Raw genomic sequence first — 18,398 nt, forward strand, 5'->3', positions numbered from 1 at the left:
CTATTCTAAGTACCCCATATAAGTGGAATTATACAGTATTTGTCTTTTCTGCCTGGCTTACTTCACTTAGCATAATACCCTTGAGGTGCATACGTGCTGTAGCATAAATAAGAATTTCTTCCTTTTTAAGGCTGAAAACATTCCATTGCATATACACATCATACTTTGTTTGTTCATTCATCCATTCATGGATACTTAAGTTACTTTAATGTTTTAGTTGTTGGTGAATAATGCTGCTATGAACATGGGTGTACAAATATCTTTTTGTGTTCTTTCAATTCTTTTGGTATATTCCCAAAAGTTGAATTGCTGGGTCATATGATAATTCTTTCTGTAAATTTTTTGAAGAATTGCCATCCTTTTTTCCACATTGGCTATACCATTTTACATTCCCACAATAGTGCACAGAATTCGAGTTTCTCCATATCTTCACCAATACTTATTTTCTGTTTTGTTGTTTATACTAGCCATTCTAATGGGTATGAGGTGATCTTATTGTAGTTTTGATTTTCATTTCCCTAAGTGATGTTGAACATCTTTTTGTATACTTATTGTGTACGTTTGCAAAAATATCTACTTAGTTCATTTGCTCATTAGGTTGGTTGTTTTTTGGTTGTTGACTTTTAGGGGATCTCTATATATTCTGGATATTAATCCCTTATCAGATATATGACTGTTGATATGGACTTTATAACAAAATTTTAAAATTTTTATGAAATTAAATTTATCTATTTTTTTCTATTGTTGCCTCTCCTCTTATTGTCAGAGCCAGTTAATCCTTGCCAAATCCAATGTCATGAAGCTTTTACCATTTGTTTTCTCCTAAAATTTTTATACTTTTAGCTCTTACATTTATGTCTTTGATCCATTTTAAGTTACTTTTTTATATTGTATATGGTATAGAGGAAGGGTCTTTTGCATGTGAGTGTTCAGTTTTTCTAGTAGCATTTGTTGAAAAGATTGTCCTTTCCCCATTGAATGGTCTTGGCACCCTTGTCAAAAATCATATTTTCTCTGTGGTTATAATGGGGATTACATTTAATATCCTAAACTTATAACTCAGACTTGAATTTATACTATCTTCACTTCAAAAATATATGCAAACTCTGGTCCTTTATAGCTGTATACCCACCCTTTTCAACTGTTGGTATTACAACATTATGTGCCTCAAACAAAAAAATAAATCTTTTAATGACATTTGTCTCTTACATTATATAGAAAATAAAATGTGGAATTAAGTCTAAAAGTTACGATAATACTAGCTTTTTGACTAATTGTTTTAAAAAATGTATTAGTCTCAAGTCATGTATAAAACACAAAGTAGAGTTAAAAGTCATCCTATATAATAAAGAGGAAATATGCAAATTGACCATCACTCCAACACACAAGATGGCCACCCCCATGTGGACACAAGATGGCTGGCAGGGGAGGGCAGTTGTGGGTGATCAGGCCTGCAGGGGATGGCAGTTAGGGGTGACCGGGCTGGCAGAGGAGGGCATTTGGGGGCAACCAGGCCTGCAGGGGAGGGCAGTTGGGGGGGACCAGCCCTGCAGGGGAGAACAGTTGGGGGGAACCAGGAACGCAAGGGAGGGCAGTTGGGAGTGACCAGGCCTGCAGGGGAGGACAGTTGAGGGGGACCAGCCCTGCAGGGGAGGGAAGTTACGGGCAACCAGGCTGGCAAGGGAGGACAGTTAGGGGCGACCAGGCCGGCAGGGGAGGAAAGTTGGGGGCAATCGGGCCAGCAGGGGAGCAGTTAGGCATCGATCAGGCTGGCAGGGGAGTGGTTAGGGGGTGATCAGGCTGGCAGGCAGAAATAGGGGCAATCAGGCAGGTAGGCAGGCAGGCAAGCGGTTGGGAGCTAGCAGTCCTGGATTGTGAGAGGGATGTTTCACTGCTCTCGAGGGGTCTCAGATTGGAGAGGGTGCAGACTGGGCTGAGGGACATCCCCTCCTCCCCTCCTCCCCCCCCCCCCCCCCGCGTGCACGAATTTCATGTACTGGGCCTCTACTTGTTACAATAGTACTAGTTATTATAATTACCCATATGTTTTCCTTTACTGAGTTTTTTATTTGTTCATGGGACTTGAAGTTACTGTCTAGCATTATGGTTGTTTTTTGTTTTTTGTTTTGTTTTTTATTTCCACCTGAAAGGCTCCCTTTAGTATTTCTTGGATGGCAGAGCTAATAGTATTGAACTCTTCAGATTTTTAAAATCTAGGAATATCTTAACTTCTCTCACTAATGAAGGGCAGTTTCGTCAGATATAGGGTTCTTGGTAGACAGTATTTTTATTTTAGTACTTTGAATATATCAGTTATTGCCTATGGCCTTCAAAGTTTCTGATGAAAAATCTGCTGATAGTTTTATTGAGGATCCCTTATATTTGATGAGTAACTTCATGCTGCTTTCAAGATTCTCTTTGTTGTTTTATTTATAACTAGAGGCCTGGTGCACATGCACTGGTGGGGGGTGTGGCCTGCAGGGATAGGCCCACTGTGGGAGTGCTGCTCATTCTGGTGCTGAGCAGCAACTCCCCCAGTGGGAGCGCACTGACCACCAGTGCACTCCTGCATTGAGCGTCTGCCCCCTGGTGGTCAGTGTGCATCATAGCAGCTGGTCAATCATTCATTCTGGTTGTTCTGCCTTTCAGTCACTGGATGGATGGAGATATATATACTAGAGGCCCAGTGCACAAAAATTTGTGCACTCGGAGGGGAGGGGGGTCCCTCAGCCCGGCCTGTGCCCTCTCACAGTCTGGGACCCCTCGGGAGATAACGACCTGCTGGCTTAGGCCTGCTCCCGGGTGGCAGAGGGCAGGCCCAATCCCTAGGTGCAGCCCTTGGTCGGGCTCAGACCAGGGCCGATTGGGGAGTTGGGGCGCCGCCCCCGTCATGCACAGAGCAGGGCGATAGGGAGGTTGTGATGCCACCCTCAGTTATGCTTAGGGTAGGGCCGATTGGGGGGTTAGGGCACCGTCCCCTGTCACACTCAAGACAGGGTCGATGGGGAGGTTGCAGCACCACCCCCCTGTCACGCACAGAGCAGGGCCAATCAGGGGGTTGGGGCACTGCCCCCTGTCACTCACAGAGCAAGGCCCATCAGGGGGGTTGGGGTGCTGCCCCCTGTCACGCATAGAGCAGGGCCCATCAGGGGGTTGGGGCGCCGCCCTCTATCATCCACAGAGCAGAGCCGATCAGGGGGTTGGGGCGCCGCCACTCTCACACTCAGGGCAGGGCCGATGGGGAGGTTATGGCTCTATCCCGTCACACACACAGCAGGGCCCGTGGGGGCTGGGGGGTTGGGGCGCTGCACCCTGTCACACACAGAGCAGGGCCGATCAGGGGGTTGGGGCGCTGCACCCTGTTGCACACAGAGCCGCAGGGCGATCAGGGGGTTGGGGAGCTCCCCACTATCAGGCACAGAGCAGGGCTGATCAGGGGGTTGGGGTGCCTTCCCCTGTCACGAACAGAGCAGGGCGGATAGGGAGGTTGTAGCCCCGCCCCCTGTCACACACAGAGCCGCAGGGCGATCAGGGGGTTTGGGCGCTGCCCCCTATCACGCTGATCCCGGTGCCGGGAGGCCTCTCGGCTCCACTGATCCCGGTGCTGGGAGGCATATTACCCTTTTACTATATAAGATAGAGGCCTGGTGCATGGGTGGGGCTGGCTGGTTTGCCCTGAAGGGTATCCTGGATCAAGGTGGGGGTCCCCACTGGGGTGCCTGGCCAGCCTGGGTGAGGGGATGATGGCTGTTTGCAGCTGGTCACACCTCCTTCAGGGTGGGGGTCCCCACTGGGGTGCCTGGCCAGCCTGGGTGAGGGGATGATGGCTGTTTGCAGCTGGTCACACACCCTTCAGGGTGGGGGTCCCCACTGGGGTGCCTGGCCAGTCTGTCTGGGGGTGACTGAAGCTCCCAACCGCTCCTTTTTTTCTTTTTCTTTTTTATTCTGGGCCAGCTTTAGCTTTGAGGCTTGGCTCCAGCTCTTAGGCTTCTTCTGCTGAAAGTAGGTTTCTGGCCTTTGCTTACAATGTTGCGATCCTTCTGGCTGAAGCCTGGCAGACTAAAGCAGGTTTCTGGGTTTTGTTTAGCTTCTATATTTGTTACATACTTGCTTAGAGTTGCAGCTCAGAGGCCTGCATCGGCAGGCGGGGAACGTTGGCGTCCTCCGTCACTGAAGCAAGCAAGCCTCATGTTAGTTTCAAGCTGCCTGGCTGCCGGCCGCCATCTTGGCTGGCAGTTAATTTGCATATCTCGCTGATTAGCCAATGGGAAGGCTAGCGGTCGTACGCCAATTACCATGTTTCTCTTTTATTAGATAGGATATATATATATATATAGACTAGAGGCCCAGTGCACCAAATTTATGCCTGGGGGAGGGGTGTTTCTCAGCCCAGCCTGTACCCTCTCCAATCTGGGACCCCTCGAGGGATGTCCGACTGCCTGTTTAGGCCCAATCATCGGGCCTAAACGGGCAGTTGGACATCCCTCTCACAATCTGGGACTGCTGGCCCCCAACTGCTCGACTGCCTGCCTGCTTGATTGCCCCTAACCACTTCTGTCTGCCAGCCTGATCACCTCCTAGCCATTCCCCTGCCAGCCTGATTGATGCCTCACTGCTCCCCTGCTGGCCCGATTGCCCCTAACTGTCCTCCCCTGCAGGCCAGGTTGCCTCTAACTGCCCTCCCCTGCTGGCCCGATTGCCCCTAACTGCCCTCCCCTGCTGGCCTGGTTGCCCCCAACTGCCCTCCCCGGCAGGCCTGGTCGCCCCCAACTGCCCTCCCCTGCTGGCCATCCTTGACCACATGGGGGTGGCCATCTTGTGTGTTGGAGTGATGATCAATTTGCATATTACCTCTTTATTATATAGGATAGACTAGAGGCCTGGTGCACCAAATTTGTGCATGGGGGGATGTCCCTCAGCCCAGCCTGCACCCTCTCCAATCTGGGGCCCCTCGGGGGTTGTCCAACTAAACTGGCAGTCGGACATTTCCCTCACAATTTAGGACTGCTAGCTCCTAACTGTTCACCTGCTTCCCTGCCTGATTGCCCCTAACCACTTCTGTCTGACAGCCTGATCGCCCCCTAACTGCTTCCCTGCCAGCCTGATTGATGCCTAACTGCTCCCCTGCTGGCGTGATCACCCCCAACTGCCCTCCCCTGCCATGACCCGCCTCCTCTGCCGGGGCCCCGCCTCCTCTGCACAAGGCGGCGGAGCCACGGGACCCCCCAGGCCTCACCACACGAAACGGCCGCCGGGCCCTGCCTCCACTGTGTGTGCGGCCATTTTGTGGCAGCCGTCTTGCGGTGGCCATCTTATGATGACGTCACGCACAAGGGCGCGAGGACCATGTAGGCTTTTATTAGTATAGATATGTCTCAATTTGGGTACCCTTGTGTTCATCTGACTTAGATTTAACTGAGGACCTTGGATGTTTTATTCATGTATTTCATCAAATTTGTGCATTTTTTTCTTATCTTTTTCTTCAGATAATCTCTCTGCCACTTTTGCTCTTCTTCTTCTGGGACCCCATAATGCACATGTTGATTCCCTTTACAGTATTCCACTGGCTCCTTAGCCTTTGTTCACATTTTTTCAATCTTTTTTCTTTCTATTCCTCAGATTTGATATTTCCCATTGCCCTATAGCCAACAAATTCTTTTGTTTTCCTGCTCAGATCTTCCTTTGAATATTTTTAGTGAACTTTCCAGTTCCATTGTTGTAACTTTTTGGCTTCCTTTTAGGCTTGCTTTCTCTTTATTGTTATTTCCATTTTGTTCATACATCATTTTCCTGACATTTCGCACATCTTTACTTTTTTAAGCATACTTAAGACAATTGTCCTAAATCCTCTGTCTGTTAGATTTACTATCAAGTCCTTTTTTAAGGACAGTTTCTGTTAATTTTTTTTCCCCTTGGAATCAGGGCCATACTTTCCTGTTTCTTTTTATGCCTTGTGATTTTTTGTTGTTGAAAACTGGAAATTTTAATCTAATAATGTGGTAACTCTAGAAATCAGATTCTCTTCTTTCCTCAGAGAAGAAAGAATAAAATCCCCTCTGTTTTTGTTATTTATTTTATTGTTGTATGCTGTCTTTTTGCCAAAGATCAGCCTGAGGTTTAAACTTACGGTTTTCTCTGGCCCTTTCTGAGCCTGTACCTTGCCCTGGGCACACATAGTGACTTGCAGATTTTCCCTGTTTATACAGTTGCTTTTGAATATTCTATTATAATGTTTGCCTCCCAAAAGGAGAAAAAAAGAGGACAATGAAAAGATAAATAAAAGGGCACTGGCTATTTAAATACCCGAAAAGTCACTTCAGGTAGTGAGAGAGGCTTGCAACAATGGGGAGAGGTGCATCAATGATGGCCAACCATCTGTCTACCCTTCTGAGGTCAGAAGTAGCAATTAGTGATCAGAGCTCAGATCCCTGATGTTTGAAATACAAGGTTCTTTGTGCCCATCTTGGCTCTAACAAGCTGTGTGCAAACTGCTTCTGGAGTGTGTGCAGGACTGTCTATCATGGGTTGGGTAGTCCCTGCCAGTCTAAGAACTGAAATTAACCAAAGATACAGTCCTATAGTAGACGCCAGAGTTTTAAAATAGGTACATCAGATTGATCCTGTTAGTGCAATTGTTGCGTAGTTGGGTAGAGATATTCCTGGTGCTTCCTGCTCAACATCTACTTAGAATCTTCTCCTAATTGGCCTCATTTTACAATAATTATTATTTTTAATGATCTACAATATAGGATAGCTATGGAAAAAATAGAAAATGCTTATTTATTTTCAACATACACTTGACAGATGTTTCCTTCTTTCTTTAATCTTTTTGTGAACATTCTGTAATGGCTGCACACAAAGTGAATATGTTTCCTTTGACCTTGTGGGCAGATACCTATCTCACATGAGTTAACAATAGTGGCAAATCTTTTAAATCATAAGTGGTCAGCTATAGTTTAAATAAACTTAACTATATGAAGAGGTGAAATATTCTGTATGGATTGCTTTATAGAAAAATAGCATTTCATGAAATAGATTTAGTTATAGTGATACCTACAAAAAGAGTTGAGAACATCAATGAAGCTTGCAAATAAGATCAAATGAACAGAATAGTTATCATCTCTTTAATGATATCTGATTGGAAATATTGCAATTAATATTAAAATTAAATTTCTGAAAAAGTTTAATCTCTTGATATTTCCTTATTCTATTGAAGCCTTTTAAATCCCTCAGAGATAAAGACAAAAATTATTATTAGAAGGTTTATCTTCAAGTATTATAGGAAAGTATAAAAAAATCAGAATGGAAAGCATCTGTTGCAAGTACCAGAAAATTATGCTATTAATTTAAGTGTCATCAGAGCACAAAAGATCACATTTCAGGACTGTGAGAAAATTATTAAAATACTGGAAATAATAGTACTTAAGATGAAGATATTATACTCTAAGATCTGGTTAAGTGACTGACATTATTATATCACTTCAGGTATTATAAAAGTAACAAAATGCTTTTAAAGATAATAAGCGTTACATTTTGAGATTGGCAGTGTTCACACTTTTCTGCTTAAGTGCTTTCCTAGTTTAGCATAATTTAATAACAGTTATGGGGGAATAGCTAACATCTTAGTTCCCATATATATCTTTTCTCCCTCCTTCAATATATACACATTTGTATATATCTATATATACATATAAAAGTGATAAAAGTTTCATTATCTATGTGGTGGGTTTATGAACAGTTACTCTCCCGCTTTTGTCCTTGCTGTTAGAAATGTTTTCATTTTCTAAGGTTTTTAAAGCTAATTATTGGGAAGTCTACTGTAAAGAAGGTATTGCTATTTAAATCCATTAGTATCCAGAAATCAGAATGAGTTTTTTAAACAGCTTTGTTGAGGTGTAATTGATATACGATAAACTGAACATATTTAAAGTGTAAATAATTTGGTGAGTTTAGCACATGTTTACCTCTGTGAAATCATCCCTACAATCAAGATAATAAACATTTCCATTACACCCAAGTTTCCTCCTTTCCCTTTTTAATTTCACCGTTCTCTCCCTTTTATCTGGCCCCTAGGCAATTACTGATCTGCTTTTTACAATTTTATATAATTCTATTTCAGGGGTTTTTTCTCAGCACAATTAGAGATTTGTCTATGTTTTATTATGTAATAAGAGTTTATTCTTTTTATACTGAGTAGTAGTATTCCATTGCATGGATATATCACATATTGTCCTGCTGAAAGACATACGGGTTGTTTTCAAGATTTGGCCATTACAAATAAAAAACTATGAACATTATGTGCATATTATTATATGAATCATATACTTTCATTTCTCTTCAACAAATACCTAGGAGTAGAATGGCTGGATCATATAGGAAATATATGTTTAACTTTCTAAGAAATTGCTAAACAGTTTTCCAGAGTGGTTTTGGCATTTTACATTTCCAACAATAGTGTCTGAAGATTTCTGTTTCTCTAATCCTTCTAATAGCTGGGTAGTGGTAGCTCATTGTGATTTTATTTTATTTTTTTTTCAACTGACAACATCAGCTTTTAATAATGGAAACAAATTGCCATTCCAAAAACAATTTAGGGAAGAAAAATGTTCCCTATAAAAATAAACTTACACTCCTCAAGATTATAAATATTATAACTTTTAGCTCATTATGATTTTAATTTGTATTTCCTACTGACCATTGATGTTGAGCAAATGTTCATGTCATCCATACATCTTTTTTGATAGAGTGCACTTTTTTCTTTTTTTTTTTGCCTAAAGTCCGAAAGTAATGGGGATATGTTCCATATTTATGGGTTAAAAGACTCAATATTGTCCGTCCTGTCCAAATTAATGTATAGATATAATGCAATCCAGTCAAAACCCCAACAGATTTTTTCTAGAAACTGAAGAAATGACTCTAGAATTTATATCATATATAAAAGAGGTAATATCAAAGAGGTAATATGCAAATTAACCCTCACAAGATGGCTGCCTGTGACCAGGCTGGCAGGGGGGTTAGTGAGGGACTACCAAAGAACTGAACAAGCAGGCTGCATGGGGCAGCCAGGCTGGCAGGGGGGTTAGTGAGGGATGACCAAACGACTGAATAGCAGGCTGCGTGGGGCAACCAGGCTGGCCAGGGATCCGTGAGGGGTGACCAGGCTGGCGGGGGGGGACATTTGGGGGCAACCAGGCCAGTAGGGGGGCATTTGGGGGCGACCAGGCCGGCGGGGGGGGGGTGCAGTTGGGGACAACCAGGCTGGCGGGGGGGGGGGCAGTTGGGGGTGATTAGGCTGGCAGGGAGGGCAGTGAGGGCAACTAGGCTGGCAGAGGGGCAGTTAGGGGTGACCAGGCTGGCAGGGGGGCAGTTAGGAGCAACCAGGCCGGCAGGGAGGGGGCAGTTGGGGGCAACCTGGCCAGCAGTAGGGGGCAGTTAGGGGCGACCAGACAGGCAGGCAGGTGAGCAATTAGGAGCCAGCGGTCCAGGATTGTGAGAAGGATGTCCGACTCTCAGTTTAGGCCCAATCCTGGGATAGGGCCTAAACCAGCAGTCAGACATTCCCTGAGGGGACCCGGATTGAAGAGGGTGCAGGCTGGGCTGAGGGAACACCCCCTCCCCCCCCCCACACACACACCGCATGAATTTCGTGCACCGGGCCTCTAGTTTAAATATAAAGGAGCTAGAGTAGTCTGAAAAAGAACAAAGTTGGAGGACTAATCCCACTTAGTTTGCACTTGTACATAGTGTTTTTATACCTAGCTTCTTTGTAGAATGTAAAAAAAAAAAAAAAACGGTTTCTCACTATTTCACTAATTGGTATGAGCATGTTTTGAAAAGAGTTGTCTTAAGCATACAAAAATTCATCAGTGGGTACTGACAGTGTGGAAACCAGACCACTGATTTCTTTGACTAAACATACAGTTGCTAGCCATGGAGCTAATGAGAACTACTTCATCCATCTCCCTACTTACTTATTGGCTATGCTTCATAAGAAAATGTGACACCCTTTAAGGTTTTTGAATAGTGATACATCCTAGTCTTCTGATGATTTATTTTATGCATTAAACATAAATAAGAATAATCAATCCCGATGTTTCCTTGCTTCAGTATTGAGGTTCTTGACTCATACATGCCTTCCAACATAAAGATTGGCAAGCATGGCCAAAATAGACTGTGCTTCAGCATTATAAAACTGGGCAGGAAAAACAATAAGCCAGTTAGTATTTTTGTAAGGTCATGGATTGGTGACTTTTGAACAGACTTTCTAATGGTTCATGATCTCAAGGTTTAAATGCCAAATCTATCATACGGAATAAGACTGTTCAGAGATCTTTCCAGTTGTGTTTGCTCAGAAATTTTCTGGGAATCAATGTAGGGGTCCCAGATACAGATCTTTTCACTGAGAAGCCCATATACAGAACAGTCCAGATATTCTGATTTCAGTGCAGAGAATTTCATTAAGTGCCTTAGGTGATTCTAATATTAGATTGATCTCTTAATATTTTTATGCCTGCTATTTTCAAATCATGGAAAGATGTCTATTTTTCCCCCTCAAGATTACACTTGATCTTAGCCAAAAGGCTGAGAAGTGATTTTCCTCAGGATTAATACATTCTTTTTATTCTTCTGACCTTTGCTTTTAACACAGGAAATTGGACTCCGTATCAGGCAATAGCTCCCCTGTTAAACTTAGATCTTCTGCTCCCTGTGAATGTAATGTTACAGAGGTAGTTTTCTAACTTCTGGTATTTAGTCTGTGCCGTTTTTCTGGTCATAGCTTTATCCCATATAAATAGACACCACATAAACCAACCCGATGTGGTTCGAGTGCCCTCAGCATGGGTCCTTGCCGCAAATCCTTGGAATAAACAGCGGTTCTCAGCCTGTGGGTCACGACCCCTGAAAATACATCCTGCACATCAGATATTTACATTACGATTCATAACAGTAGCAAAATTACAGTTGTGAAGTAGCAACGAACATAATGTTATGGTTGGGGGTCACCACAACATGAGGAACTGTATTAGAGGGTCGCGGCATTAGGAAGGTTGAGAACCACTGGTACTCTTCTCACCTTGCTTTATAATTTCTAACTTTCTCAGGATCTCTCTCTTTTTTACATTTTAAGGAAAAGAGATTGTTGAGGTTGTTTTTCATCCTGTCCTCTCCTCTTCCCCATCACAGGAAGGCTTGGGTGAGAGGCTTCTACGTCATAGTCTTCGTTTCTGGGATACTTTTCTTCTCTGTGAGATAGTTTGTTGCTTTTGGGACACAAAGCCTTGTGTTTTCTTTAGTTTTTTAGATACTAATTTCTGTTACCTTTTTTCCCTCCAGGCTTATTTCTGTCTCATATCTTTGTTCCTCTAGTTCCTTTTCTTTAATCATGGCCCTATCTATGCACGTGTGCAAAGAAGGATGATACCTTCTTTTGATTAGTAAATTAATCAGTTGCAATATCTTGGGTGTTATTTTTGGATCTTCACTACATTTAATCTATCTAACTGCTTTGTTTTTCCTACTAGGAATTTATGGTTTCAAACCAATTCCAAAAATTCAAAAGTTTTGGAAGGCTGATACTTTTTCCTTTAAATAATTGAAGTTGTATAATGCATCTTTCACTTCTTCCTTACATACATTCTATATAATAATAGGCTAATATGCAAACTGGCCCCTCAGGAGTTCAACCAACCAGGAGTTCGGCAGCTCGCTATGACATGCGCTTACCATCAGGGGTGGCACACAACTAAGGAAGGCCCCAGCTGGCCCTGATTGCCGGCCAGGCCTAGGGATCCTACTCATGCATGAATTTTATGCACTGGGCCTCTAGTAGGGTTATAAAATATAACACAAATATTTTGATTCTGATATGTAGTTCTTTTAAAAAATATATTTTTATTGATTTCAGAGAGGAAGGGAGAGGGAGAGATAGAAACATGAATGACGCACACCCCACACTAGGGATGGAGCCCACAACCCAGGCATGTTCCCTGACAGAAAATCGAACCGTGACCTCTTGGTTCATAGGTTGATGTTCAGCCACTGAGCCATGCCGGCTGGGCTGATACATAGTTATTTTGATTAAAGAAATGATTGCTATACATCAAAGCATAGAAATTATTTACATTTAATGTATATATATTTATATATAATTTCAATTTAAAATCTGTTTATAAACAATAATTGGAAATAAATGGGAGTACATAATAGTAATCGGGATCTTGAAATATAGATACTTTTAAGTGGACAGAATGACCTACTTTATGGATTTTTGAAGTTATATTTAGAATTCTTAACATAGATCTGGAAGTGACTTTAGAAGCTATCTAGTGCACAACCACCTTTATATTTGCAATGTTAAGGTTTCTAGAAGTTGAATATGTCTTGGTTAAGATCAGATATTTAAGATTACAGCTGTGTTCTCCTTATGGATTCTTTATCTTTGTATTAGATTTCAAAATAGTCCTATCAGGGGTTGAAATATTAGTTTCATTGAATTAAGTATATTTTTCCCTATGATGTGCATCTGTATAGAGATGGCTGCGTAGTTCTAGAGTTCTCCATCTGGCTTAAATAGATTTGGGTAGGATCATAGAGAAGATAGTTACTAAGCCTTGGAGGAGTAAATATACCCATGGAAAGTGTTAGTTTACTCCGTGTAAACATATCTGTGTACACATACTAAAAAAGAATGATAATTGCAAGCCATGACAAAGAACTGTAGTTTTAATCAGTAATAATATATAAAACACAATTCGCAAGCTACTTGTATGTAAACTTAAGAAATAGACTAATCATCAACGATTATTTCATATGTCATGTAGTTCAGTTCAGTTTAAATATTTATTGAATAGCTTTTGCAACTTGTGTTACTGTCATTAAGTGGTGGTATTACAAAGAAAAAATATTTTGATAAGAACTGCACCTAAACTTTTATGATAGAATACAAAAATCAACTTAATTGCAATATAAATAATGGGCTTTAGGGGAATATGACTAGAGGGGGGAATATAGTTAAAAGGTTGATATGAATGGTTTTAAGTGGGAAACTGATCTGTTCAGTTTTATATTTTAGATCAGGTACTCTACAGTAAGGTAGTTAAAGTCAAGGATGGCTAGTCTGGATATGGAAATAGGAACTAGGGAATTATTCTAATGGCATATAATTATGCTAGGGTAATAGAGTTGTCAAGATAAATATGTTAAAACAGAATCAGGTTCTATGTTAACTTACTAAATTTATTAGATGAAGAGAGGACATCTATAAGGATCACAACTAGTTTGTTTGATAATCTTAAAAATTGTGGTGAAACCAGTGGGAAAAAGTAATAAAATATAGCCCATAGTAAAACAAACAAACACACTTGAGAGTTTAGTTTTCTGATTTCTGGATTTTGACATTTAAACTTGTAGGTAAGTGTGGTATACCAGAAGAGAACAGATATTCTACCTTCAGTATTGTGAAAGGTTCTTCTCAGACATTAAGCTCTAGTTATTATAAACTTTTCTATATATAAGTCTAAAAAGTTATTCATTCATGTTTAAAAGTAATTTAAGTTGCAAATAGTACTGCATTTAACTTGATAATGACAGCAAAAGTGAAAATATTTTCATTCTAAAATTGTAACACTGCCCCAAATATATTATATACATTAATAGTCTTACATACATATCTTCTTGTATTAGTAGTTACTATGTCATATATATAATACAAAATTCATCATACAAATAAATGATGGAAAACATTTAAAAATGACATTTATCAAAAAAGCCAGTCTTCTTGAGAATTGTATAGTCCAGTGACAAAGGAATTCTGTTAATATTGATGGAGGTGAAGAGGTTTGAAGCAGAGCGAGTTGACTCTTGTTTATAAGAGTCTATTTTTAGCTGAAATAAAGCAGTTAAAATTCTAAATTTGAGTTATAAAATAAAAGTGAAAGATGATATGCAATTGATAGTGCCATACAACTTATTCAGCGTTCATCTATCTTTTCACAGAGTTCCCTAATAAGCATTCATAGTCAGTTTTTGGCAGCATTGGAATCACTGAAGACATTCTGGGATGTTATGGATGAAATCGACGAGAAAACTTGGGTACTTGAACCAGAAAAACCTACTCGGAGTGCAACGGCACGCAGAATTGCAGTAGGTGGGGAAAGATGACTAATGAGGTTTTTTTCTTTTTTACGCATTTGGTTGTATTTCGTGTTACTTAGGAAAATGTATCTAAAGATGACATTGGACTTATAGGTGAGACTTTTCTGCATGAAGTAAACTATTAAAACTTTCTGGAATGAACTTTTTTTTATTACTATGTATTTAAATGTAAATATTTCAGGGGGAAAGGGCAAGTACTGAGGTGTTTCATTATAAAAGGTGATGATCCAATGGAAGCAGCATTCAGAGATGGTGTTAAATTAGCTTTTAATTAGCACAGAAATAGTGGAGCAGGCTTTTCAAAACTTACATTACTTAGGAAAAAGAACTGTGTTAGAAATAATGAAGTCTTCATCCATGAAACTAGAGAAGATGAGTGTGAACAAATCTGGGAATATTTTCTGAAAAAATATAGAAGAGAATAAAATAACTCACAGGCCTTTGAAGAGTAAACAAAAAGCACAAAATAATTGAATATTTTTGAAGTATTTTCATAAATATATGAAATAACTATAAATATCATCCTTTAAATATCACCATATTCTCCTTACTATAAAATGATTGTTTTATGTATTTCATTATGAGCAAGCAAAACAGTTTTCAAGGTCTGCCTTTCAAGACTAGATATTTTAAATTCCATTTGAGTTCACACTAAATACTGTAGTTGGTTAGAAGATACCTATTCATATCTTTCCTCCCTCTCTTCCTAGCTCAAATAGATATGTTGTTACAAATCATATGTTCCGAATGATATCTTGAAATTTTGATGTGGATCATATCCCAATTAGTGAGCAATTTTTAGAGTTTTTACCCAGGCATACTATATTTATTACGTGGGGGAAAAGTGGTATGTTATTAGAAGAGGAAAATATAATCGTACAGCAGTTCTACAGTGTTGCTACCCAATTTGTTAAAAAAAAAAAAAAAACACAAAACCTAAAAGGTAAACTATGATTTGCCTTTATAAGACCAAGTTTTTAGCAAATTAAGTAAAAGATTACTTAATATAGCCATTGTTAGTTAATAATCACTGTTAAGGGAAAGTATTTTCTGGAGTTAAAGGCTAATACAGAATTTGTGTTCATGGCAAGGAATGCATTAGCAAATGAGATTATAAATTAACTTTCTGTTTTTCTCATTGAATGACTTACAGTCATTTATTTTCTTTGGTTACCTTTTTGCCAGATATGTAATAATTGTACTTATGTTTCTAGGAGAAGAAGAAAGTATAATTGTACAACAGTTCTACAAAGCATGTTGTTACCCCGTTAGCCAAAGGCTTATACAATATAGAGTATAGAATTTATCAAGACATTACATTTTTATCATAAAAATAAAATTCAAATTGACCATAAACAATTATACTGTGCACTTTCAAAAATAGTAAAATATATGAAATTTGTACGGTACTCTAGTATAGTTAAAATTTATTTTAAAAAATCTAGTACCAAGTAGAAATAGCTTTTTTATAGATTTTGCAAGCAAGATTAGTTGCTGTTTTCACTAAATGAACACTTTCAAATTTAATAGGAATTGAACCCTTTAACTTACAGGCAAAAACCTCACATGGAGCAAAAGAATTCAGAAAGAATTTTTATAAACCTTCATAAAACTCAAATGTTAAGCATGTTTATTTTTTCCCATTTGTTGTACTTCCAGTCTTTAATTCTGACCATAGTTCTATTATTTCCAAGAGAGTCATGAGAAGTAATTTAGGTATTTCTTAAATATTTGATTTGTGAATATTTAAAAAACCATCAATACATAGAACCTTGTATTTAAACTTTAATAGAATGCTAACCAAGATTCTGATCTAAATTAATTATATTAACTTATGGATTGACTGTTTTTTTGAAACTTAGGGTCCCCAAATCTTTAGCCACAATTATAATTTCAAAATTTACATCTTTTAATGAAATTATACTATAGAGATATATTTACCTTTTATGAAAAATTTTTATGAGAAATTTATAAAGCATTTGGTTACTATTTCCTTGTATATACAATGAAATAAACACCCAGCCAGATACTCATTAATTTTTTTGTAAAAACTTTTAATATCTTTTATTCTAGGGAATAATGCTTCCATACATATAGAGGTGGACCCCAAGCACCCCACTATGCTTCCCGAGTGCTACTTCCTTGGAGCTGACCATGGTGTGCGATCTCAGATTCAAGTCTTTTAACAGAATCATAAAATCCTTGTCTACTACTGTTAAAATATTACTCTAAAATATTAGGGGTAATTATTTCAAATGAAAATCTCATTTTGAACTGCATACTTTGGTTTTAATATATTATTTTCTAATGAAGTAAACAAAATCTGTAGTTAACAATACTATATTGTATATTTAAAAGTTACTATGAGATCTTAAAAGTTTTCATCTTAAGAAAAAATTATCTGGTGATGGATATTAATTTGTGGTAACCATTTCACAATATATACATATGCCAAATCATTATGTTGTACACCTAAAACTAACAGTGTTGTATGTCAATTGAAATGAGAAACAAATTCTGTGCCAAATGTGGTTTTACGAAATGAGAACAACAACCCCTAAATTATTAAACTTTTTTTTTCTTTAAATATCTAAAGTGGTGAAACCCCTAGGAATTAAGCTGAGCAGAAACATACATTTGTGGTAGGTATCTTTGCAATAGAACTATTACTTTTCTATGACTTTACAAATTTCATTAAAAAAATTTTATGTTTTCAGGGATCCAGAAAATACTCTATTACAAAATTTGAAAGATGTTTTAGAAATTGATTTCCCAGCTCGTGCTATCCTAGAAAAATCTGTAAGTGTTTTCATTGCTTTGATATTCCAAACAGCATTGAAGAATGAAAGTTAAAAGTTCTTTTAGGCACCAGAGAAAAATGATGTTGAAAGTGAGGGAATTTGAAGAATTTTATAACAGACTTCTGAACTGCAAGCAAGTTGCATGAAAGTACTTGTTAACCTTCGACTGATGGTGATGTGTACTTTTCATGGTCTTTGTAACCGTAAATTGATTGACAGACATCTTTATTATTAAAAATAGAGGGTAAGGTCCAAACTAGCTAATGGAATGTTTGGATTTTCTATATTGTCTGCTTCTGGATGACTGAAATGAAGTTCTGATTAGCTTAATATAAGTGTTTAAAGATAGCAGTACGGTTTTTCAAAACTGAACAGACAAGATTGCATTGAAAATAAATTTAGAATTGAATTTTGACAAAGCTACTAAGTTATAAAACACTAAAGTGGTCTTGATGTTTTTGTCTTTTCCTTTAGTTACACAATTTTGAAGTTTAGTTAGTAATCACTAGCTAATATCAGTTCCTGTTTTTACATACTTGAGTGTATATTGATGTACAATATGGGAAAATTACTTAAGCCCAAACGTCTTGTGAGAATAAACAGAATCTGTTTTTTTATGTGTATCCATGTGTATAATTTATTGGATGAAAAGGGAGAGCGCTCATACAAATAGCTTTTCTTGTGTTAAATAGTAATGTGACTCTATTTTTTTATAATAATTTTTATAAAAACTATAATTATAAAAATGTAACATTATCTATACCATATTCATTCTCTCATCTCATTCTGTATGTTTTAAACACACTTATAAATATATCTTTTCTTTTGCAGGATTTTTCTATGGATTGTGGAATTTGTTATGCCTATCAACTTGATGGTGCCATTCCTGATCAAGTGTGTGATTATTCTCAGTGTGGGCAGCCTTTCCATCAAATATGCTTATATGAGGTAAAGTAAAAATCACATCAGTTAAGACTTTTTTCAGCTAACACAACAAAGAAAGAATATAAATGTGAAATATTTAGACTCTAAAATCTATTTCAGTATGATCTCCTGTTTTTTCATTAGCTCCTGCATTACTATACTAGTTCATTCCAGATGTCCATGTGCTTCATTTTTTTCATCATGCCCAGAATACATTCATGGACTACTATTGACACATAAATTAAACTGATGGTACACTAGAATCTTTCAGGAAACACCTCATGTAACCACATGCAAACTGTAGACTCACCTAGTTGGGGGTGGTAGTGGCAATAAGGTGAAGGGGAACTAGCACTGTGGAGCATCTTACTTTTCAGGCTAGATTCAAGTATAGAATAAATGAAATAATCTTACGTTTGATAATTGAGAATACATTTTGTGACCTGAGTATCTCACATCACTCTTAGTGACATTTTATTTGCTATATGTGAAGACTGCTTTCATTTCTGTCTCTCATCA

At 38.8% G+C, this 18,398-nt stretch overlaps 2 protein-coding genes across 9 annotated transcripts in view; one reads left to right on the forward strand and one right to left on the reverse strand.

The window, feature by feature from the left end:
- Window positions 1-18,398, forward strand: part of FANCL (FA complementation group L) — a 77,562-nt gene that overhangs the window by 39,285 nt on the left and 19,879 nt on the right. For 2 of the 4 annotated variants that reach the window (XM_036334493.1, XM_036334494.1), the window contains exons 8-12: window positions 13,996-14,146; window positions 16,228-16,311; window positions 16,751-16,796; window positions 16,872-16,953; window positions 17,787-17,903. In XM_036334493.1, coding sequence (XP_036190386.1) covers window positions 13,996-14,146; window positions 16,228-16,311; window positions 16,751-16,796; window positions 16,872-16,953; window positions 17,787-17,903 — 480 coding nt within the window. Of the gene's footprint in view, window positions 1-13,995; window positions 14,147-16,227; window positions 16,312-16,750; window positions 16,797-16,871; window positions 17,200-17,786; window positions 17,904-18,398 lie in introns of those variants that run through there. The other 2 variants (XR_004971831.1, XM_036334495.1) reach the window with 2 other exon arrangements.
- The window catches only part of VRK2 (VRK serine/threonine kinase 2), a 111,407-nt gene that overhangs the window by 13,173 nt on the left and 79,836 nt on the right, over window positions 1-18,398 (reverse strand). For 2 of the 5 annotated variants that reach the window (XR_004971830.1, XM_036334487.1), the window contains one exon: window positions 14,465-14,555. Coding sequence is in view for 4 of the 5 variants with exons in the window: in XM_036334487.1 (XP_036190380.1) it covers window positions 14,465-14,555 (91 nt within the window). In the remaining variant the exon portion in view is untranslated. Of the gene's footprint in view, window positions 1-12,705; window positions 13,885-14,404; window positions 14,556-18,398 lie in introns of those variants that run through there. The other 3 variants (XM_036334486.1, XM_036334488.1, XM_036334492.1) reach the window with 3 other exon arrangements.

Source organism: Myotis myotis, unplaced genomic scaffold (genome assembly GCF_014108235.1).
Source record: "Myotis myotis isolate mMyoMyo1 unplaced genomic scaffold, mMyoMyo1.p scaffold_m19_p_14, whole genome shotgun sequence".
Taxonomy (NCBI): Eukaryota; Metazoa; Chordata; class Mammalia; order Chiroptera; family Vespertilionidae; genus Myotis; species Myotis myotis.